This window comes from Monodelphis domestica, chromosome 8 (assembly GCF_027887165.1).
Source record: "Monodelphis domestica isolate mMonDom1 chromosome 8, mMonDom1.pri, whole genome shotgun sequence".
NCBI classification, from domain to species: Eukaryota; Metazoa; Chordata; class Mammalia; order Didelphimorphia; family Didelphidae; genus Monodelphis; species Monodelphis domestica.
In genome coordinates, this window is record NC_077234.1 from 167,062,416 (window position 1) to 167,086,539 (window position 24,124).

Consider the following 24,124-nt stretch of genomic DNA (forward strand, 5'->3'; position numbering starts at 1 on the left):
GGCTCAGATTTCCCTCAGTGCCCAGAAGACTTCCTTAATTTTGCAGTCTCCAAAGACAGCCTATGACTAATCTCCAAGCTTGGAGAATGTTTCATCATACCATGACCAAAATCTTTATATATACTTAATATAATCAGTAATGAAAAGAACATTTATACTTGCTTGCAATATATAATCTAGGGGTGAGAATTAAACATTGTTTGATTTCACAGTAGTTATGCATCTGAATGTATTATTCTTCAATGTTACAGAATATCATTTTTCACAAAAATCCTTTTAAATAATTGTTTAAATTTTCCTCCATTTGTAGTAAATCTCAAAACTTTTAATTCTGTTACCAAACTATCACAGTAAAATATTTCAAGATATGTAACTTTTTCATTATATTTAACACTTATAGTGTCACACTTATACTGTTAAAATTATTTACTTTCCTATCAATATTTAGCTTTCACAAACTTGTATATAACATAGGTTCCACAAAATTAGTAAACGGTAAACTGTAAAAATAGTTAACTGTTAGGATAAACATTTTGGGGGGTTACTACATATTTAAAATTTTTTAAATAAGGTTCGAAGACATAGGAACAAAAGAGAATTATTCAATTTTGACTAACCAAGCTGATCACATAATATTATTTGAGGAAAGAACACAATTATGTTTTTTATATTTCATTTATAAACAAAAAATATCTTTTCAGAAGTTAAAAGTGTGATGATCATAGATCACCAACACACAAAGAAAATGAGTTGTCTTAACAAATCTATGATATATATGTATATACACAAATATATACTTGCTATAATCTACTTATTAGTATGGGTATATATGTTATATGTAGATACATTTTTTTTTTAATTTAAAACCCTTACCTTCCTTCTTGGAATCAATACTGTGTATTGGCTCCAAGACAGAAGAGTGGTAAGGGCTAGGCAATGGGGGTCAAGTGACTTGCCCAGGGTCACAGAGTGTAGATCCATTTTTAAAAGAAATATACAGTGATCAGCAGTTGTTACCTGAGGATTTTTGTGACTGCTGTCTCCTTTTCCAGAAGATTCCTTGCCCTGATGCTGAAAACAGATTTACGGAGCTGTAAAATGTAAAGAAGATGATTTTAGATCTTGAGCATAATTACTTGGCAGATCAGGTAACAAAAAACAACATTATTAAGGATTTGTACAAAGATAGCTTTTTGTGGAAGGACGTCAAAAGAGGTCTAAGACCAGTATTAGTGGCCCCATATTCTGACTGACTGTACTTTTTGACACTATAATCTCGTTTTCAGTCACCTAAAAAGGGGATAACAGAAAAGTTCCCCTGTGATCTTTTAAAAAAAAGTAGAAGCACTTTTTTAGTTGCTTGAGTTAGTCTTGGTATAGAAAAATAATCCACAAATCTTCAAAATTTTCACTCTTGAGACCCACAAGGTAAGTGTATGGAGCTGATGATGTATCTAGATGAACTGTTTTTTAGTGCTGTAACCATCCTGGAGCAGAAAATTTTTCCTTCCCTTTGGTTCATGGCCTAGATGGGCTTGCCACCATTAATCTGAATAAATGGTTTAGGCTTAAATTCTTGTGAAAAGAGAAAATGAACTTCCAAAGTTCCTGCTAAATCGGTTAGTCTATGATTGATTCTGAGAAGACTGACTAAATAAACCCAGCTTTTAAAAATCATAGTCCTAGTAGTTTAGCTCATTAAGTAAAGTTAGGGATTACACATTGAGTGGGCAGAAAGAGGACTAGGAGGAAAAAGTGAGGCATGAATTCCATCCAGCAAGGAGGCATCATCTTAAATGTAGAGGAAAGTAATTGCAGAGGAATGAGGATGCTGAGAGGCAGAAACTGGCAAACTTGTTATTATTGTTGGATCATTAGCCAATACGTACTTATTGGATACCTGTGATGGATAATAAATCCAACACTGTTCAATCCTACGAGAACATATGAAATACATTCAGACAGTCCATCATTTACCTTCATAAAATATCCCATCTTCTTCATAATATCCAAAATATTACTCAGGCCAGATCTAGTGGTTATTTTCTATTAACTCTGAGAACATTTTCCTTCCTTTCTTAGTGGATTCAAGTTTTGCTTTTTCATCTCTATCTCCTGCTCTCATACTAAGAGACTTCATTCATAATGACATTCCATCAAAAATCTTAACTCTCTGCGTTCTTAAGTCGACTTCACTCCCAAAGCCTATTACGTTACGTTACGTCATCTTAGCTTATACACAATTCACAACTTCCACTCAATGTTCTAATGGACTACTTGTGTTAGATCTGTGGTAGTACCTTCTGAACTTTTGCTGGCTGATCACCTCAACTGAATACTCTGGACTCTGACTCCAACATTGTTTTCCAAGGAGGCAGGATGACAATTCAAAAGACAAACAGCAACACACAAATATGATCATGTCCTTGATCTTTCTCTAAACTAATAATAATCTTTTATCATTATATTTTTTCCTTATGTCTTCTGACTCCTAAGATTGATTTGGGTTCTCACTAAGACATCCATTCCCTTCACATCTCAGTTCTTTCCAAAGTCATCACGACTGCATTGGCTACATTCTCTTTCCTTCCCTAACTTGACCCTTTGCCTGACCAACTTAACACCATATTCTCTCTCATTCTTGCATTCTCTGACCCCTGTTCTAGGTGCTGATTATCATTCCTCAGCAACAACTCATAACAAATATCTTTTTTATATGGTGCTGAATGGAGATAGAGAAAATTAAGAATTCACACAGACTGGAGCATAAAAGTGTCATCTAATTGCTACTGAGATCCTCTTGCAGGTAGGCAAACATTCTTTTCTTCCCTAAGTGAATTGCTATTCCCCTATAACAGATATTCCAATTCTCCTTACTTCTCCTCAAGCCTATCATGAGCATCCATTACTCCCTCAACTACTACTCTCACTGTTGGGTCTTTCCCCAAACTTCACTAAAAATAAAGGCCATTCATTGACAGCACCCTTTTATACTTACCTCTTCAATAGCACCATACAGACATTTCCCATTATTCTTACAGATTGTTGTGATTCAGAAATAAAAAAAAAATTCTCAGGAATTCTTCAAATAATTTTATTCTATATTTATATAATATTATATTTATTTTTTAAAAATAATATGGAGTGACTACCATAACAATGAATCACTTTTATGTGATGGGGGTTTTACTAAAAGTTTTAAAGGTTTTCTGTTAAAAGTGATATAATAATACATTTGTGCCTTATTATTACGAACCAATATACTGTGATGATTATTTAAAACATCTGGCAATGATCTGACTGATTTCCTTTATATTTCTTAAAATGCTTCCAGCATTCTTCATACTCTTTACTCACTGTTATGGAGAGCTAAAATGTGTTCGAAAAATAATCTTTAGTAGTATTTATAAAGAATTCTAGCCTATAGAAAATATTCAAATGTCAGGGATTACTGAGTGGTATTTTAAAAATGTAACATTCACGTCTCCTAGAAGGTTAATAGCACAAATAGAATTACAAATTGAAATAGCCAATTTGTGAATTTATTTTCCTTCCCACATATGGATGCCACTTACAAGATTTACATAAAGTAAACTATGTATATAAACTTATTAATCATTATTTGTAAGAATAATGCCAACTGTCAACAAGTCAGTCAATAAACATTTATTAATCAGCTACTAAGTGCCAGGAATTGTAGTAAACCCCAAGGATATAAATAAAAATAAAAACAAACACAGTCCTTGCCTTCAAGGAGCTTGTAATCTAAAAGTATTAAAATCTAACAATTATAGCACAGGAAATGAAAATGGTTGGGGGAGAGGAAAATGATATCCAGCACAAAGTCTAAAAGCAGTTTAGCTGGTGAGAAATAGGGATAAAATTTCAGTCAAACAGTCTAGTCAGAAGGGCAGAAGATATTGAGGAGATTGAAGAACCAACCAGTAGATTCAGCCTTCAATTGAACCAGAAGCATAATGAGATTTCCTTATGATTAATTTCCTGGGGGAAAAAAGGCATGATGAGGAGCTCCAGAGAAGTCCAAAAGCAGTGCAAAAGGTGGGAAATAGGTAGTGGCAGGCAAAGCCATAAACACACTTTTAAAATATAGCAAAGGCTACAAGTAAGACTGATTCAATTGTGTCCACTTTTCTCTTATGTGCTCTTGTTCCAGTTCCTGAAAATTGTGATGACTCTGAACTGCACATATTTCCTGCACCTACTTTTGACTTGATATCAGTGGATTCCTTTGACTGATTATTAAGTTTTAATTTTAACAAGAGAATTCTAGTACAATTCTGGCTTGTAATCCACTCTGCTATCCACTTCCACTTAATGGGTGAGTTTATCCCATTCACATTCAACTTCATGATTACTGTGTATTGCCCTTCATCATATTATTCCCTTTAGATCATGCTCTATTCCCTTTCACTCTGTTGCTCTTCACCAGTATTTTGCTTTTTGTCCCTCCCTCTCTTCCCCTTCCCTTCAATTACTTCCTCCTTCCCTTGTCTTATTTCCCTTCTACTTCTTTGTAGGGTAACCTAGAATTCTATACCATACTGAGTAGACTTGTTTTTCCCTTTCTGAACCAGTTACAATGAGAGTAATGTTAAAACAGTGCCAATCAATATCCTTATCCTCCCCCCTCTATAATTATTTTTTTAAACCCTTACCTTCTGATTTGGAGTCAATACTGTGTATTGGCTTCAAGGCAGAAGAGTGGTAAGGGCTAGGCAATGAGGGTTAAGTGACTTGCCCAGGGTCACACAGCTGGGATGTGTTTGAGGCCAGATTTGATTCTAGGACCTCCCTTCTCTAGGCCTGGCTCTCAATCAACTGAGCTACTCAGCTGCCCCCATAATGATTTTTTATATCATTTACCCCCATTCTATCTCTCCCTTCTATTTTCTCTCAGTGCAACCCTCTCTTTTACCCCTTAATTTTTTTACATATAATTCAAAAACATATATATCATACATATAATTTCATATCATCACATTTACATACAAATCATGTTATATATTCATATACATCCTATCATCATAATCAGCTTACTTCCCCTATCTCTTTCTGAGTATATTCCTATCTTCTCTACTACTAAGAGTAATTTTTGAGAATTACAGAAATCCTCTTCAATGTAGACATGTAAAAATTTTGACCTTAATGAGTCCCTTAAATTTTCCCTTTCTTATTTACCTTTTTAGTTTCTCTTGTGTCTCATATTTAGACTTAATTTTTTTTTTTTGTTTAGGTCCGACTCATTCCTCAGGAATGTTTGGATATCATCTATCTAACTGAATGTTCAATTCCCCCCCTGAAAGAATATACTCAGTTTTGCTAGATAGGTGACTGTGATCTTTTGCCTTCCTGAATATCATATTCCTTGCCTTTCTATCCTTTAATGTAGAAGCCACTAGGTCCTGTGTGATCCTGATTATAGCTCCCTGATATTTGAATGGTTTCTCTTTGGCTGCTTAAAGAATTTTCTCCTTAGTTTGGTGGCTCTTGAATTTAGCTATTATGTTCCTAGAAGTCATTTGAGGATTTCCTTCTGGAGGTAATCTGTAAATTCAATTTCAATTTTATTTTCTTGTTTGAGGATCTCTGGGCAGTTTTCTTTGATAATTTATGGTAGTGTGATGTCCATGGTTCTTTCTTGATCATGGCTTTCAGGTAGTCCAATAATTATTAAATCGTCTCTACTAGATCTATTTTTAGGTCACTTGTTTTTCCAATAACATATTTCATGTTTTCCTCTGTTTTTTTTTTTCATTCTTTTGATTCTGTTTTATTATTTCTTGGTTTGTCATGAAATCAGTAGTTTCTAGATGGTAAATTCTGATCTTTAAGATCTGATTTTCCTTTGTCAGCTTTTGGTTCTCCTTTTTCAATTGACCCATTTCTTCTTACATCATTTTCATTTCTCCTTGCATCACCTTCATTTCTCTTTCTCTTTTCCTCTGCCTCTCTTAATTGGATTTTGAAGTATTTTTTTAGTTTTTCCAGAATCTGTGTCCAATCCTTATTTTTCTTTTTTTTTTTGCGTGCGTTTCTTTTGCTTTTACTGTTCCCTTCTGCTGTACCTTGTTCTTTGTCTCCATAAAATTCTTTATAGTTAGGTGCTTTTTTTCATCGTTTGCTCATTTTTCCTATCAAATTGTAGGTAGGCTTGGTGGATGAGGTTATGATTTGAGGGCTGAGAGCTCTGAGAGCTCCCTCTCCAGCTGATTCAATTGACACTTGAGATGCTGACAGCTTAAAGACTTGCCTCACATTTTGGTATAAGGTTTTGATCTCACTCTGACCTTGATTAGGTCAGGGGCTGATCAAATTCTAGCCCTAGGTTTAGGCTCAAGTTTTTGGTCTCACTTTGTACTTGATACAATTAGGCACATCTTTGGTTGCCCTTTCTTGGGGCTCCACCCTGAGGTTTAGGTAAAAACTTCAGTACTTAGTACTATCAGCCACCCCAAACTATGTACTATGTCCTCATCCTAAACCCAAATTAGGATTCTTGGCTTAGCTCTAGGTCCACCCAGTTTATCCCACTTCAGGCCAGACTGCCTTATGATGGGACTTTGGACTTCCCTGCAGGTTTGAAATTTCAAGGGATATGGGCTGACTTGTACCACTATTTTACTAGGCAGGATCTCAGGGCCTTGATGTTGGATTGGACTTAGGTTCTGAACCTGGGAAGCAGATGCAGGGTAGGGGTATGTGGCTTGCTTTTCCCTCCTTGTTACAGTCTCTTGTTGGCTCTGCTCTCCCTTCACCCCAGTGCCCTAGATGTTCTCTGCTTACCTTTTGGGTTTTTCTTTTCTTGAAAGTTGTTTTACTCTGCTGGGAGCCATCAAATCCACACTGCCTGACATGGTCACAGGTGGAAACTGAGGACTGCACAGTGGCCCCCAGGAAAGATGGAAATGCCCACTTAGAACTCCCCTAAGTTATTCTTCTCTTATTAACATCCCCTATTATTGCAATTGTTACAAATACTATTCTCACTGAGCTCCAAGAAAACTCCACCCTTAATATGTAATGATACAGAAATTCCACTTAGAATATTGCCAAGAGATTCCACTTAGAAAATCAGAACTAAAGGCGGCAGCTGAGTAGCTCAGTGGATTGAGAACCAGGCCTAGAGATGGGAGGTCCTAGGTTCAAATCTGGCCTCAGCCACTTCCTAGCTGTGTGACCCTGGGCAAGTCACTTGACCCCCATTGCCTAGCTCCTACCACTCTTCTGCCTTGGAGCCTATACACAGTATTGACTCCAAATCAGAAGGTAAGGGTTTAAAAAAAAAGAAAATCAGAACTAAAGACTCCTATGTTCTAATTTAGATAAGGGATCATATATGGGACCCCCTTTATGAATAAACCCCCAACAAAACTTCATTATATATTAATTGCTTTTCACAGTAAGGCTGGTATGCTCCACTCCACCAAATTACATTGTTAACTTTGTAGACAAGGCAATATGTCTTGGATACCTTAGTAAAACATTAGAGAATGAAAGATTGATATTGGAATAATACTCAAACTGGGTTATATTGATTATACCCTTTAACCCTGAAGACTAGGCAACAATGTTGTATTAAATTGTATCTTTTGAAATCTGATTGATTATGTATTTGGTTAATGTAATGAATAATTATTCTTAGCTTAACTGCATGTCTGAGAAAGTGACCTCTAGTTAAGTCTACCCCATGACAGAAACATGTATATATTTTGTAAAGCTTTGCTAGAATCTATAGGAACAAAGAATGTAGGATAATTATAGAATGTCAATCAAACAATTTTTAAAAAGTTAATGTATGACTTATTCTATTACTTGTAAGGAAGCATGTATGTTGAAAATGAAACTGAGTGTCAAGTATATGTGTAACCACTGAGGGTATAAAAATAAAATCAGCCCGAGCCTGAATGGAGCAGTTTTTGTGAAGCCTGGCTACAGGTAAAAACTTTAGCTGTCATCTCATCTTCTTCGCCAATGCTGTCACACCACCAAGGAGCCTTGACCTCATGAGGGCTCTTCCTTCCCAAGCATCACTCTATCTCCTTGTTGGTTCTTTCAGTCCTATATTCGTTTTGTGGTGATATTTTAATCGTGGTTGGGGAGGAATCTCATGGTGGCACAGAGCCTCTCTGGATTATTCTACCATCATGGCTCCACCCCTGGCCATCCAGGCAGTAGTAATCTTTCTAATTTCTTAACTGACTTTTCTTAGTACTTAAAATTTAGGAAAAAATAAACTTGTCAAGAAATTCCAGAAGGAATTCCTGAATGGAATTACTACTTACTACTATCTCCTTATTTGCTGTAATCCAAGACAAAGGAATGGTTCTTCTCCATGTCAAAACTATCTCCACTAAATATATCTTTGGTCCTTATGCCCTACTAACTTCTCTAGTCAATTATTCCTGATCATACTCCATTTTATCTTCAATCTCTCCTTTTCTAAAGGCTTTTTCCACATGGCCTACAAACTTGTTTACTTCTATCCAGAAGAAAAAAACCCCAAAAAATCCCTATTTCTTTTGATCCTACATTCCCTGATAACTAATTATCTTGGTTAGCTGGGGTGCACAGTGGATAGAGTGCTGGACCCAGGAGTCAAGAAGACTCATTTTCCTGATTTCAAGTATGGCTTCAGAGATTTACTAGCTGTGGGCAAATCACTTAACTCTTTAACTCATTTTCCTCATATGTAAAAGAGAAAGAATGGGCAAACAAGTCCAGTATCTTGCCCATCAAAACCCCAAATGGAATCACAAAGAATTTGAAACAACTTAAAAATGAATGAACTACAACAACAAGGTGTATGTTTCTTCCTTTTCATGATTAAATTCCTTGAGGACGCCTTTGTAAGGGATGTGTGCCCATTTTATCTACTTTTACCCATTTCTGAATCTTCTGTAATCTAGTTTTGAATCCCTATTATTCAACTTAAACAGACATCCTACATTTTAAAATGACCTCTAAATTTGCCAATTCAAATGACCTTCTCCCTGCATTTTGAAGCAAAGCAAATGGGCAAAAAATTGCATCAAGTTCTATGAATTATGGCTTCATTACATCAATGGTAACATATGGGTATAATCTGAAAAGAATTGTTAGTAACATCTTGGTCTTTTCAGTCACACCTGGAAATAAATAAAACAGTGCCATCTTCAAACTTGGTAAAGGATAAAAAAATTCTCAATTTGGCGAGGACCTGCATTCAAATCCAGCTTCTATCCCTTCCAATTTCTATCTTTGCTCTTTGTTCTACCTTCTATGCTAAAACAGAGTAAACTTAATTTCTTTTTTGCCTAAAATACCTTCAGATGAAGGCTGTTAAAATATTTTTCTTAACTCATCTTTTAAACATTGCAAGTTTCTTAAAATAATTTTTGCAGATAATGGTTTCCATGTTTTTGACCCTTCCTGGCCACAATCTAGGACAAGTTATTTAACATATCTAGCCCTCATTTTGATCTTGTATAAAATTTGGGTTGTAGAAATTATGAAAGTCCCTTAAAGGTCTAGATGCTCTGATATGATCTGTGATGTGATCATATGACTCTACAATCTACCTAATATGATGATTTCTAATGTTCCTTCCAGTTTTCTATCTGTAACACTGATTCTGTGAAAAAAGACACCAAGATAAGTCTATGATAAAAATGATTAAATATGGAATAAAATATAAACCACAATGGAAATGGTAAGATAGTTTTTCAGTGGAAAATCCTATTAATTGACTAATAACTGATATTTAAGAGCCCTTTTGGGCAATGAGAAGGTACAGTAAATAAAATTCTGGACCTGGAATCAGAAATACTTGACATCTTCATGAATTAAAATTCAGCATTTTTTAGCTGTGACCGTGGACAAATTACTTAGTCTTTTGTGCCTCAGTTTCCTAATCTGTAAAATGAGCTGGAGAAGGAAATGGCAAGCCACTTCAATATCTTTGCCAAGAAACCTCAGACGAAGTCACAAAGAACTAGACAGGACAGAAATGCCTCAACAACAACAATAAAGTAGGTCTTTAAAGTTTACAAATATTTTACATACGTTATTTCATTTCTACAAATTATCTCATTTGATTCTCAAAGCGCCCCTGTCAGAGAGGTGTTATAACTATTATTACTCCCCTTTTACAGATGAGGAAACTAAAGTTGACCTCTCCATAGTCACACAGATAGTGTCTGAGGTAGGATTCAGATGCAAGTCTTTGGCATGCCCAATCTTCCATTCGAATCCTCTATACCTGTGTGGCAAATAAGTTTGTGGAAAAGAGAAGACTAGAGAGCACACTTTATTTCAATTTTCAAAAGGCCTTTGGCAGGATTCCATAGGAAGGGCCCTTAAAAATTTAAATAGCATGGGATTGTTTTTTTCTCAGAGAATTTTTTTTTCTCAGAGCAATGTTTTTTTCTCAGAGAAGGGACACAGACAGGAAACAAGGGTGACCATTAGCAGATGCTGAACCTCTCTGTCCTGACATCAAGGACAATAATCATTCTTTCTTGCTACATTATCAGAATCCCTGTCAATGAAGGAATAACGAGCCAGTAGAGTCATCATGGCAATTTGTTAATAATTAAAGTGATTCCATACCATCTTCCAATGGCAATGACATGTTTCAGTCCCTTTTTTCTTAGTGAAAGATGGTGGTCTGAAGTCAATCAAACATAGCCAATGGATTGGGCCATTGAAGCTATTGAATCTTATAGTCATTTTCTTTCTGTTAGGAAAACCTTTTCTCCAAAACTTAGAATAATATGTATTTTTCCATTTCTCACATTATTTGTATGCTGCATATTGTTAAGTATTGTTTACTTTTTCTTCCCCTTGATTTGAAAGGACAAAATGGGAAAAAAGAGTTACTAGTTACCAAGGTTCTAGAACGTTAGAGCTAGTTTCATGATTGCTAGTTATTTCAGCAAGTAAACTCAAAGACTGGCTATTTACAAGGTAGTGGCAAAATGAATGTTTCAATAGAAGACCTTCTGGTGTTTTACATGTTCTTGGGTTTTAAATAGATTTCATTAGAGAAAATCTTAAAGAGAGGAGAAAATGGTAGTTACAAATGCTAAAATAGGTAGGTAAATATTACAATTTTCCTTTTTTCTAGGGAACAACAATAACAAAAGATAGCAATTTCCTCATTTATTAGAGCAGTCTCTTACAATGCTTTAGTAAAAAATTTTAGTCATTAAGCAATGAGTCCCCACTAACTATAACTACTCTGCAGTGCCATCTTCTGTTTCTGAAGAATACTACTTGTCTCTGCAGAAGTAAGAGAAATGACTACATAATTTTTAAAAATCCAAGTTTAGCCAAACCAATAGTCATGTGTGAATGACAATGTTGACTACTCTGAAACTGACTAGTGAGATAGGCTTAATGGAATCCAATTGATGCAAGAAGTAAAAAATCCCCCAAACTGGAATCTATTTTATATTGATAGACTAGAGATTAAGAGGATAAAAACTTTTATTTTAAGGCTTCACATGTCCACAATTAATAGTTCACTATTTTAAGCTAAATGTATGGAGAACAATTTGCTTAAATAACCAACAACTCACCCACTTGAAGGGTCAACCAAAGTGTATTTGAATATAACTTGTACATTCTTAAACCTGCATTCTTGTTTTATTTTATTTAATTAAAAAAAAAAACCCAAACTCTTGCCTTCTGTCTTAAAATAAATCCCATGTATGTGTTCCAAGGCAGAAGAGCAGTAAGGGCTGGGCATCTGGGGTTAAGTGACTTTCCCAGGGTCACAAAGATAGGAAGTGTCTGAGGCCAGATTTGAACCTAGGAACTTCCTCTCAATCCACTGTGAGCCACCTAGCTACCTCAAACATGTATTTTAAAGTCATGATAATGCTGACAGAAGTTTAACTTAGCACTCATGGTATTTGCATAGACTTATTTATGGATAAAGATTATTATAGTTTTAGGATACACAACTAGAATTGCATTCTACTGGATAGAGTCAGCAGAATAAAAGTTATGACTTCACTTTATAGTGCTGAAACCTGAATACAGTAAGTAGATATTTAAGATTTTGAGAGTCAATACATAGAAACCTGAAAAGCTACTAAACCCTTAAATTAATGAACAAGAAGTTTACAGATAAGTTTTAGGACTTCAAGTCTCTAGGAATAATAGAACAATAACTTAAACTGAAGGTATAGTTAATAATAACTACATAACAATTAAGGCCAATAAGTCTTCTACCTTTGCTCCTAGTTCTCCCTTCTATGCTAAAGCAGAGCAAGCTTTAATCTTTAATTTCTTTCGCACCCAAAAGTCATTAAGATGAAAGCTGTCAATATAGTCTTCTTAACTCATATTTTCCAGGTTAAACACTTGAAATTCTTCAAATAACTTTTGCATATAATGATCTTCCTCACCCTCACCAGGTTTCTGACGCTTCCTAATCATGATCTATTTAGTCAATGCCATTTTAAAAATGTGATATAGAAAGAAGAACTCATTTTCCACATGTAATATGATGAAATCAGAGATGCATTGCAGTAAAATTATCTCTCTCATTCTAGACCCAATTTCTAATTTAATGGAGCCTAAGATTTTGTTAGCATTCTTTGGCTACTGATTCAAAGTGAGCATGCATATCACTAAAACACTACTTTTTCTTTTCCATTAGAAGTGGAAAAAACAGTTATGGTTAGGTTTCTATCTAACTAATCATAAATATTTGATTATATATTTTAGTTTTAAAAACAATCATAGAACTTTATATTCATCTCTCATGCCCATGGTTCACTCAACGCAGGATTTGCGTGAACTTTTGGGCTCAGTGTAGACTATGCTCAAGTTTTATCATTTGAGAATCTTATATCATTAAATGTCAGTTTGCATCAAGCCCTAGGCCTCATGTAAGATATAATTAATAATTAGAGGTGCTTTTACATGGCACAAAGCACATAGGTACATTGAGGCTTGTTCTCGTTGAATTATTATATGAGGAAGGAATAAAGGAAAGAAGCATTTATAAAACACCTACTATGTACCAGGTACTATGCTAAATCCTTTATAAATATTAACTCCCTTGAGTCTTCTGATAGCCATGTGAGGGAGGTGCTATTATTAGTTCCATTTTACAAATGAGGAAACTAAAGTAGACAGAAGTACTCAGTTTTTCCTGCCTCCAGGGTCAGAGCGCTATCTACTGTGCCACCTAATTGCTAATCATATAAGATCTGATTCATTCTAAATTTCCAGCCTTTTTTTAAATCCCAACTCTATCATCTGACTTACAAGCTAACTTTTCCAGCTTTCTGTGATATAAAAATTTGATGAAAATATTATTTGTGCCTTCCATAAAAACATGATGAAAATAGCGAATGGTACAGGGGTCATCCACCATTGATAGAAACATGTCCCTGTGGGAACACTCCACAGTGTGCAACAGATATATATATATATATATATATATATATATATATATATATATATATATATATATATATATATATAGTTGCTATTGACCCATTTGTGACTATTCTTTTAGTATAGAAATTCAATAAGATTTGAATCCAGGGAGGCGGAGTCAAGATGGAGGCTTAGCAAGCAGCAAAAGTTCAGACCTTGTGGAAGACCCTTCCTTACCGATACAGACTGAATGCTCCTAGGGCACCGAAATCCAAGCTGAACAACAGGACAGAAGTGGGGAACCCTCCTTCTGGACTCAAATCAAAAGGTACACCCCCCAAAAGCCAGAATCCGAGAATACTCAGGGCTAAGGGGAAGGCAGAGGGTAGGTCCCAGGACCCCTCCCCCACAACCCAGAGCGCTGAGCTTGCGGCAGCAGCAGGAATCTCTGAGCGGGCAAAGGTGCTGGTTTGGAGGGTCTACCTTGTGAGCAGCGGGGCCCCAGGCTCGGAGCATCCAGCTTGGACAGTGGGAAGGAAGCCAGGGAGAAATGGGCTGTGGCTGGGTCCCTCTATCTGGCTCCAGTCTCACCCTTGCCTCGGGCACATCCAGACCAATCCAGTTGAACTAATCCCATCAGAACTCCTCAGAGTTCTGAGTTCAGAGTTCAGGCAGGCAAAGGCACCTGCAGACAGTGGAGAAGCAGCTGGAGAGAACTGGAGAGAGCCTGGGTGGCCCAGCCTTCCAGGAGTCTTCAGAGCCTCAGAGCTTCATACCTCATTCAGCCCAGCCCAGTTGAACTCAATCCAATCAAAAGCCTCCGGAGGACAGGGAAGCTAACATTCCTCCCATAGAGACTGTACCAAGAGATCTGACAAAGCTCTAAGAGGGGAGACTGACAGCCCCAAAACCAAAACAAAATGAGAGGAGCAAGAGCACAGCCAAATATGGGGAGCAAAGAAGGGATAAACTCGAGCAAACAACAGAAAAAGAAGAAAGAAATTACAATAGACAGCTTCTTCACAGGTAATGAGCAAAGAGCAAATGAAATGGAAGGGGAGGGATCAGCAAAGGAAAAATCAGAAATCCCAGCGAATTGGATACAGGCTTTGGAAGAACTCAAAATGCAATTCAAAACACAATTAAGAGAGGCTGAAGACAATTGGGAAAAGAACTTAAAAACTAAGATAAGTCATCTAGAAACAGAAAATAGTGTCTTGAAAGCCAAAATCAACCAGCTGGAAAATGAGGCAAAGGAGATGAAAGATGAGGAAAGCAGATGAAAGATGAGGTGAAGAAGATGAAAGATGACCTCCAAAGAAAATCCGACTAAAAGGAAAAGGACAACCAAAAAACTAAGGATGAAATCCAGTCTTTAAGAACCAGAATACAACAATTAGAATCGAGCGACCTCACAAGGCAGCAGGACTCTATAAAACAAAACCAAAAGAATGAAAAAATTGAGGAAAATATGAATCATCTCATTCACAAAACAGAGGATTTAGAAAATGGTTCAAGAGAGACAATTTAAGAATTATTGGCCTACCAGAAAACCATGACAAAAGAAAAAGCCTGGACATTATATTACAGGAAATTATTAAAGAAAACTGTCCCAAAATCCTTGAACAAGAGGGAAAAGTAGAGATTGATAGAATCCACAGATCACCTCCTGTACTTAATCGCCAACTGACAACACCCAGGAATGTTATAGCCAAATTCAAGAACTATCAGACCAAAGAAAAGATATTACAAGCTGCCAAGAAGAAGTCATTCAGATACCAAGGAACCACAGTGAGGATAACTCAGGATCTGGCTGCATCTACACTGAAAAAAAGAAAGGCATGGAATACGATATTCCGGAAAGCAAGGGAACTAGGTCTACAACCAAGAATCAACTACCTAGCAAAACTGACTATATTCTTATAGGAGAAAGAATGGTCATTCAACAAAATAGAAGAATTCCAAGATTTCGTAAAGAAAAGACCAGACCTGAACAGAAAATTTGATGTCCAAGCACAGAACTCAAGAGAATCATCAAAAGGTAATTAAAAAAGAGGGGGAAAAAGAAAAACAAAAAAAAATTTAAGAGACTCAATAAGTTAAAATGATATGTATCCCTATAAGAAAAGAGGTCATTGGTAACTCTTAAAAACTGTTGTTATTACCTGGGAAGCAAAAAGAAGCATACTTAGAGGGAACAGCAACAAACTGTATAGGATGAAAGGACAAGACATAAATAGGTATATAGATATATGCATGAAAAAATATATAGGCATAAGTATGCATATCTATATATATATAACTAGAGCTTAAAATAGGTTAATATTAAAAGAAATGGGAAAAGAAACAAATGGGGGTAAATTTATATGTCATAAAGAAGCTCATGGTGGGAGGGGGGAGAACATCAATACACTGGAAGGGTAAAGAGGTCGGAGACAGGAAATACTCAACTTTTACATACTTTGAAAGTGACTCAAAGAGGGAAAAATAATCCAATCCATTGGGGGCAGAGAATAGATTTGCACCCTATAGGGGAGTAGAAGGATAACAAACGGTCTGGTGGGGAGGGAAGCAGTACAAGAGAGGGAGGGAGCGGGGGGATAATTTTAGAAAGACTAATAGGGAAAATAAGGTGGGGATAAATAGGGAGGGGGGTAGAAAGGGAAGTAAAATAAGGGTGGGAACAAGGGGGACTGTTCAAAAGCAAACATTGGTGTAGAAGGAAATAGTGAAAGAAGAAAAGGCAGGAAAAGGAGCAGAAATCAAAATGCTGGGAAATACACAGCTAGTAATCATAACTCTGAATGTAAATGGAATGAACTCACCCATAAAATGCAAGCGAATAGCAGAGTGGATTAGAGTCCAAAACCCTACCATATGCTGTCTACAAGAAACACATATGAGAAAAGTAGACACACATAGGGTGAAAGTAAGAGGGTGGAGCCAAATCTATTGGGCATCAACTGACAAAAAGAAGGCAGGAGTCGCAATCATGATATCCGACAAAGGCAAAGTAAAAATAAATCTAATTAAAAGAGATAGGGAAGGTAATTACATCCTGATAAAAGGCAGTATAGACAGTGAGGAAATCTCTGAACTCAACATGTATGCACCAAATGGCATAGAATCCAAATTTCTAAAGGAGAAACTGGAGGAACTCAAGGACGAAATAGATAGAAAAACTATACTAGTGGGAGATCTGAACCTTCCTCTATCCGAACTAGATAAATCAAACCAAAAAATAAATAAGAAAGAAGTAAGAGAAGTGAATGAAATCTTAGAAAAATTAGAGTTAGTAGACATGTGGAGAAAAATAAATAGGGACAAAAAGGAATATACCTTCTTTTCTACAGCACATGGTACATTCACAAAAATTGACCATGTATTAGGGCATAAAAACATTGCAAACAAGTGCAAAAGAGCAGAAATAATAAATGGAACTTTCTCAGATCACAATGCAATGAAAATAATAATTAGTAAGGGAACATGGAGAGGTAAATCGAAAATTAATTGAAAATTAAACAATAAGATTCTCCAAAACCAGTTAGTTAAAGAACAAATCATAGAAACAATTAATAACTTCATTGAAGAAAATGACAATGATGAGACATCCTTTCAAAACCTATGGGATGCAGCCAAAGCAGTACTCAGGAGGAAATTTATATCCTTGAGTTCATATATTAACAAATTAAGAAGGGCAGAGATCAATGAATTGGGCATGCAAATTAAAAAGTTAGAAAGTAAACAAATTAAAAATCCTCAGATGAAGACTAAATTAGAGATCCTAAAACTCAAAGGAGAAATTAAAAAATTGAAAGTCAAAGAACTATTGATTTAATAAATAAGACTAGAAGCTGGTACTTTGGAAAAACAAATAAAATAGACAAAGTACTAGTCAGTCTAATTAAAAAAGGAAAGAAATAAACCAAGTTGACAGTATCCAAGATGAAAAAAGAGACCTCACTGTAAAAAATAGACTCGAATACAGGATTACATCACCTCTAATGAAGAGGAAATTAAGGCAATCATTAAAAACTACTATGCCCAATTATATGGCAATAGATATGGCAATCTAGGTGATATGGATGAATACTAAAAAATATAAATTGCCTAGACTAAAAGAGGAAGAAATAAATTACCTTAACAACCCCATTTTAGAAAAAGGAATTGAACAAGCCATCAAAGAACTCCCTAAGAAAAATCCCCAGGTCCAGATGGATTCACAAATTAATTCTATCAAACATTCAAAGAACAACTAATCCCAATATTAAACAAACTATTTGACAGAATAGGCCAAGAAGGAGTTCTACCAAATTCATTCTACAACACAAACATGGTACTGATCCCAAAGCCAGGCAGGTCAAAAACAGAGAAAGAAAACTATAGACCAATCTCCCTAATGAATATAGATGCAAAAATCTTAAATAGGATACTAGCAAAAAGATTCCAGTAAGTTATCACAAGGGTCATCCACTATGACCAGGCAGGATTCATACCAGGAATGCAAGGATGGTTCAATATTAGGAAAACCATCCACATAATTGACCATATTAACAAGCAAACTGACAAAAATCACATGATTATCTCAATAGATGCAGAAAAAGCCTTTGATAAAATACAATACTGATTCCTATTGAAAACACTAGAAAGTATAGGAATAGAAAGGCCTTTCCTAAAAATAATAAACAGTATATATCTAAAACCATCAGCAAACATCATCTGCAATGGGGATAAACTAGAAGCCTTTCCAATAAGATCAGGAGTAAAACAAGGATGCCCATTATCACCTCTATTATTTAATATTGTATTAGAAACACTAACAGTAGCAATTAGAGAAGAAAAAGAAATTGAAGGTATTAAAATTGGCAATTAAAATTGACCAAGCTATCACTCTTTGCAGACAATATGATGGTTTACTTTAGAAATCCTAGAGAATCAACCAAAAAGTTACTTGAAATAATCAACAACTTTAGCAAAGTTGCAGGATACAAAATAAACCCTCATAAGTCATCAGCATTTCTATATATTTCCAACACATCTCAGCAGCAAGAAATAGAGAGAGAAATTCCATTTAAAATCACCCTAGACAATATAAAATACTTAGGAATTTATCTGCCTAGACAAACACAGGAACTATATGAACACAACTACAAAACACTTTTCACACAGCTAAAACTAGATCTAAACAACTGGAAAAACATTGATTGCTTATGGGTAGGACGAGCTAACATAATAAAAATGACAATCCTACACAAATTAATTTACTTATTTAGTGCCATACCCATTGAACTACCAAAAAACTTCTTTACTGAATTAAAAAAAAAACATAACTAAGTTCATTTGGAAGAACAAAAGATCAAGGTTATCCAGGGAAATCATGGAAAAAAAAATGCAAAGGAAGGAGGACTTGCAGTCCCAGATCTGAAACTATACTATAAAGTGGTGGTTATCAAAACAATTTGCTACTGGCTAAGAGACAGAAAGGAGGATCAGTGGAATAGACTTGGCGTAAATGATCTCAGCAAGACAGTTTATGACAAACCCAAAGACCCCAGCTTTTGGGACAAAAATCCATTATTTGATAAAAACTGCTGGGAAAATTGGAAGACAGTGTGGGAGAGATTAGGTTTGGATCAACACCTCACACCCTACACCAAGATAAATTCAGAATGGGTGAATGACTTGAACATAAAGAAGGAAACTATAAGTAAATTAGATGAGCACAGAATAGTATACATGTCAGACCTTTGGGAAGGGAAAGATTTTAAAGCCAAGCAAGACTTAGAAAGAGTCACAAAATGTAAAATAAATAATTTTGACTACATCAAATTATAAAGTTTTTGTACAAACAAAACCAATGTAACTAAAATCAGAAGGGTAGCAACAAATTGGGAAACAATCTTCATAAAAACCTCTGACAAAGGTTTAATTACTCAAATTTACAAAGAGCTAAATCAATTGTACAAAAAATCAAGCCATTCTCCAATTGATAAATGGGCAAGGGACATGGATAGGCAGTTCTCAGCCAAAGAAATCAAAACTATTAATAAGCACATGAAAAAGTGTTCTACATCTCTTATAATCAGAGAGATGCAAATCAAAACAACTCTGAGGTATCACCTCACACCTAGCAGATTGGCTAACATAACAGCTATGGAAAGTAATGAATGCTGGAGGGGATGTGGCAAAGTGGGGACACTAATTCATTGCTGGTAAAGTTGTGAATTGATCCAACCATTCTGGAGGGCAATTTGGAACTATGCCCAAAGGGCGATAAAATACTGTCTGCCCTTTGATCCAGCCATAGCACTGCTGGGCTTGTACCCCAAAGAGATAATAAGGAAAGAAGACTTGTACAAGAATATTCATAGCTGCACTCTTTGTGGTGGCCAAAAATTGGAAAATGAGGGGATGCCCTTCAATTGGGGAATGGCTGAACAAATTGTGGTATATGTTGGTGATGGAATACTATTGTGCTAAAAGGAATAATAAAGTGGAGGAATTCCATAGAGACTGGAACAATCTCCAGGAAGTGATGCAGAGCGAAAGGAGTAGAACCAGGAAAACATTGTACACAGAGACTGATCCATTGTGGTACAATCGAAGGTAATGGACTTCTCCATTAGTGGCGATGCAATGTCCCTGAGCAATCTGCAGGGATCTAAAAAACACTATCCACAATCAGAGGATAAACTGTGGGAGTAAAAACACCGATGAAAAGCAACTGCTTGAATACAGGGGTGGAGGGGATATGACTGAGGAGAGACTCTAAATGAACACTCTAATGCAAATACCAACAACATGGGAATGGGTTTGAATCAAGAACACATATGATACCCAATGGAATCGCTCATGGGCTATGGGAGAGGTGGTGGGAGGGGGGAGGGAAGAAAAGAAAATGATCTTTGTTTCCAATGAATAGTGTTTGGAAATGACCAAATAAAAATTAAAAAAAAAAAGAAAAAAAAAGAAAATGCATGTTGAAAATTATGTTTAATTGGGAAAATCAAATATCTTTGAATAAAAAATTAAAATTAATACATAAAAAAATAAAAATAAAAGATTCACCATCACTGTCAAAAAAAAAGATTTGAATCCACTCAGCAGTATAATTATCTAGCCTATAACTCTCTATCTTATTCTCTAAGTTAGCAACAATTACTTGGTGAAGCTATAGTAATGCAGTACAAAGTCATCAGCGTCACCAGCCTCCATTTGAAAAAGAGCTTTGATCATATGAAACTTCCATCATCTGTTTTCTCAAGTGATGAAGAAGCTAGACCTTCTTCAGAAGACTCAGCTTCTTATGTTGCATAGAAGCAAAAGGACAACCAGCAGATGCTACTTTGAGCAAGGACAGTAATATCTGACCCCAAGAAGATGTCTATGATGATAGATGGATAGTAAGTTAAGGTAAATGAAGCTCCAGGGTAATTTGCTTGGTCCTGGTGCTAGCTTCAAGGGCCATTATAGGAATTTAAAGGAATTTATTAATCTCACCTAAATATCATGCAGACCTGAGGAAGTTACTGCTGAGGAGGAACAAAATGGCTAAAAGGAAAGACTTTACCTTGAAGGACTCTGCTTGTTGGCTAAGTGTAACTATAGGGGTAAAAAGAGAGATAAAATAGTCTTTAGGTTTGGGAAAGTTCACAAGAGAGAGATAAAACTTGCCTTTGAGGAAAAAGAAACACCAATAGCTCAAGGGAACTTCAGCAAATGGTAGTGATTCATCAAATGGCAGAGAAACAGCCCAGGATCAAATGTCAGTAGCTCAGTTGAAAAGAAGTAAGTGTCATCTTTGACGGTGGAGTGGACATCATTGAGATACAGTGAATTGTTAGGAGACTGAATAACAGAGTCGTGAGAGTTGTTCCAGCTGGGATGCAACTACAAAAGTTTTAGTTGCCTAGGGAGAGCCCTCTCTTTCTCTTACAACATGATAATCTGTGGGATACTGTGCCTCTTTGGATATGGAGAAAATTCCTTAGTTATTAACTGAATGCCTTTTTCTTTGAATTAATGTGTCCTCTTGTTTGGTCTAATATATGGAGATAAATTGGGAATAGAGGACAATTAGAGTTACTACTCTGATTATATGACATTCCCCTCAAATACCATTAACAACGGAGTTGCTGAGGCAAGGGAAACAATTAGGGGAACCTACTTTGTTTCTCTTTGTCAAATGACTTACTTAAAAACAGTTATATTCCATCTATGGCCTCCTCCAGACTAACTAGTTTAGTATCCTTGTTCTAAGAGAAAATGCCATTAATCTGGCACAATCTGTTCTTTCTTAATCTAGTCAGACTCTTAGTGATCAACACTTTTCTTCCTTAGACCTATTCTAAAATTTTATCAGGAGTTCCAGCCAAGTTTACCATTATAAAATTTGAAAATGCCACCCTTTTCTCTTTTTTTGAATATTGGTGAAATATGTGTCTATTTATGAGTTTGTTCCATGTTTTAAAAAGAAGTTTTTTGAAAAAAATTATTGACAGTGGCTAAGTAGTCATATTCAGTTCAATTCTATAAAGATTCAATGGAAATTATGTGGCTCAGTGGAGAGAGTATTAGAACTGGAGTCAGAAAGACACCCCCAAGTTTAAATCTAGCCTCAGATAATTACTAGCTATGTTACTCTGGGCCAGTCTCTTAAGCCTGTTTGCCTCAGTTCCTCATTTGTAAAGTGAGCTAGAGAAGGAAAAGGCAAACCAGTCCAGGATCTTTGTCAAAAAAAACCCCCAAAAAAACAAAAAAACAACAAACTCCAAGGAAGTCATGAAGAACCAGACAAGACTGAGAATAACTGAATAACAAGAAAAACAACAATAACAAAGATTACCTGAATACCCATTATATCCAGGGTATTGGGATATGCACACTCCCTAATCTCAAGAAGCTCATTTTCTAAAAGACAATCTCATTTTATCTCTTTAAAAAAAATCCATTCTGTGGGCAAGGGACATGGATAGGCAGTTCTCAGATAAAGAAATCAAAACTATTAACAAGCACATGAAGAAGTGCTCTACATCTCTTATAATCAGAGAGATGCAAATCAAAACAACTCTGAGGTATCACCTCACACCTAGCAGATTGGCTAACATTACAGCAAAGGAAAGTAATGAATGCTGGAGGGGATGCGGCAAAGTGGGGACATTAATTCATTGCTGGTGGAGTTGTGAAATGATCCAACCATTCTGGAGGGCAATTTGGAACTATGCCCAAAGGGCGACAAAAGAATATCTACCCTTTGACCCAGCCATAGCACTGCTGGGTCTGTACCCCAAAGAGATAATGGACAAAAAGACTTGTACAAAAATATTCATAGCTGCGTTCTTTGTGGTGGCCCAAAACTGGAAAACGAGGGGATGCCCATCAATTGGGGAATGGCTGAACAAACTGTGGTATATGTTGGTGATGGAATACTATTGTGCTAAAAGGAATAATAAAGTGGAGGAGTTCCATGGAGACTGGAACAACCTCCAGGAGGTGATGCAGAGCGAGAGGAGCAGAACCAGGAGAACATTGTACACAGAGACTAATACACTGTGGTATAATCGAACGTAATGGACTTCTCCATTAGTGGCGGTGTAATGTCCCTGAACAACTTGCAGGGATCCAGGAGAAAAAAACACCATTCATAAGCAAAGGATAAACTATGGGAGTGGAAACACCGAGAAAAAGCAACTGCCTGAATACAGAGGTTGAGGGGACATGACAGAGGACAGACTCTAAATGAACACTCTATTGCAAATACTATCAACAAAGCAATGGGTTCAAATCAAGAAAACATCTAATGCCCAGTGGACTTACGCGTCGGCTATGGGGGGTGGGGGGGAGGAAAACAAAATGATCTTTAACGAATAATGCTTGGAAATGATCAAATAAAATATATTAAAAAAAAAAAGAAAAAAATCCATTCTGGGTCTAGATCATTTATGGCTTCTGTCCAGTGGGCTGTCTAATTGTGTATGATATTCTGGAAAAATAAAACTCTTCATCCACTTGTTTTTTTCTGTGTATGTTGTTAAATTGGACTTTGTTGGTCAATCATGGATCTTATTGAAGACATCCTGTGGTATTATGGACCTTGATGCAATGAGTGCAAAGTCAAATGAAAATGGTAATATTTAGAATACTATATCACCATTTACTGGGGATTCTTCTTCCAAATGTGCTATATGAAAGGTGTCTTTAAGAGCCCTGACAAATATCTTTGGCAACCAAGCATATGCATCTCTGTTTTATTCTTTGTTTGATTTCAGAGTATTGCTGAATTAACCAATCAGTAAGCATGAAGTTCCTACTAGGTTTTGCTGTGCTAAGGACTGGGGATACAAATTAAAAAAAGTAAATATTCCTAAGAAACTTGTACTTTGCTAAACAATACGCAAATACACAAAAGTAAATATTAAGTATATTCTAAATAAATGAAAACTAATTGTGGGAGAGTTCTCTAGCAGGTGGGGTTTAGATTTATCAATGAATTCTGTATATTCTTAACATATGCATGAATGATATCTTGCCAAAGAAGAATTCTTAATGCTGAGTCTTGCTCTACCGAGTCAAATGTTTATCTGTTGTCAACAAAATAACATATAAAGTGGCAGCTTGTATTTTCTAAACATTTCAGTCAATTGTGTAACTGTGAAGATGTGGTCTACGATAGGCAACCAACTGGCAAAAAAAAATCTTCCTGTTCCTTTATTATGTTTTACTCATGCAT

General features: G+C 35.9%; 1 protein-coding gene across 1 annotated transcript in view; it reads right to left on the reverse strand.

Moving 5' to 3' along the window:
* Nucleotides 1-24,124, reverse strand: part of NALCN (sodium leak channel, non-selective) — a 514,200-nt gene that overhangs the window by 81,986 nt on the left and 408,090 nt on the right. The window contains exon 18 of the mRNA XM_007501336.2: nt 1,018-1,091. Coding sequence (XP_007501398.1) covers nt 1,018-1,091 — 74 coding nt within the window. The remainder of the gene's footprint in view (nt 1-1,017; nt 1,092-24,124) is intronic.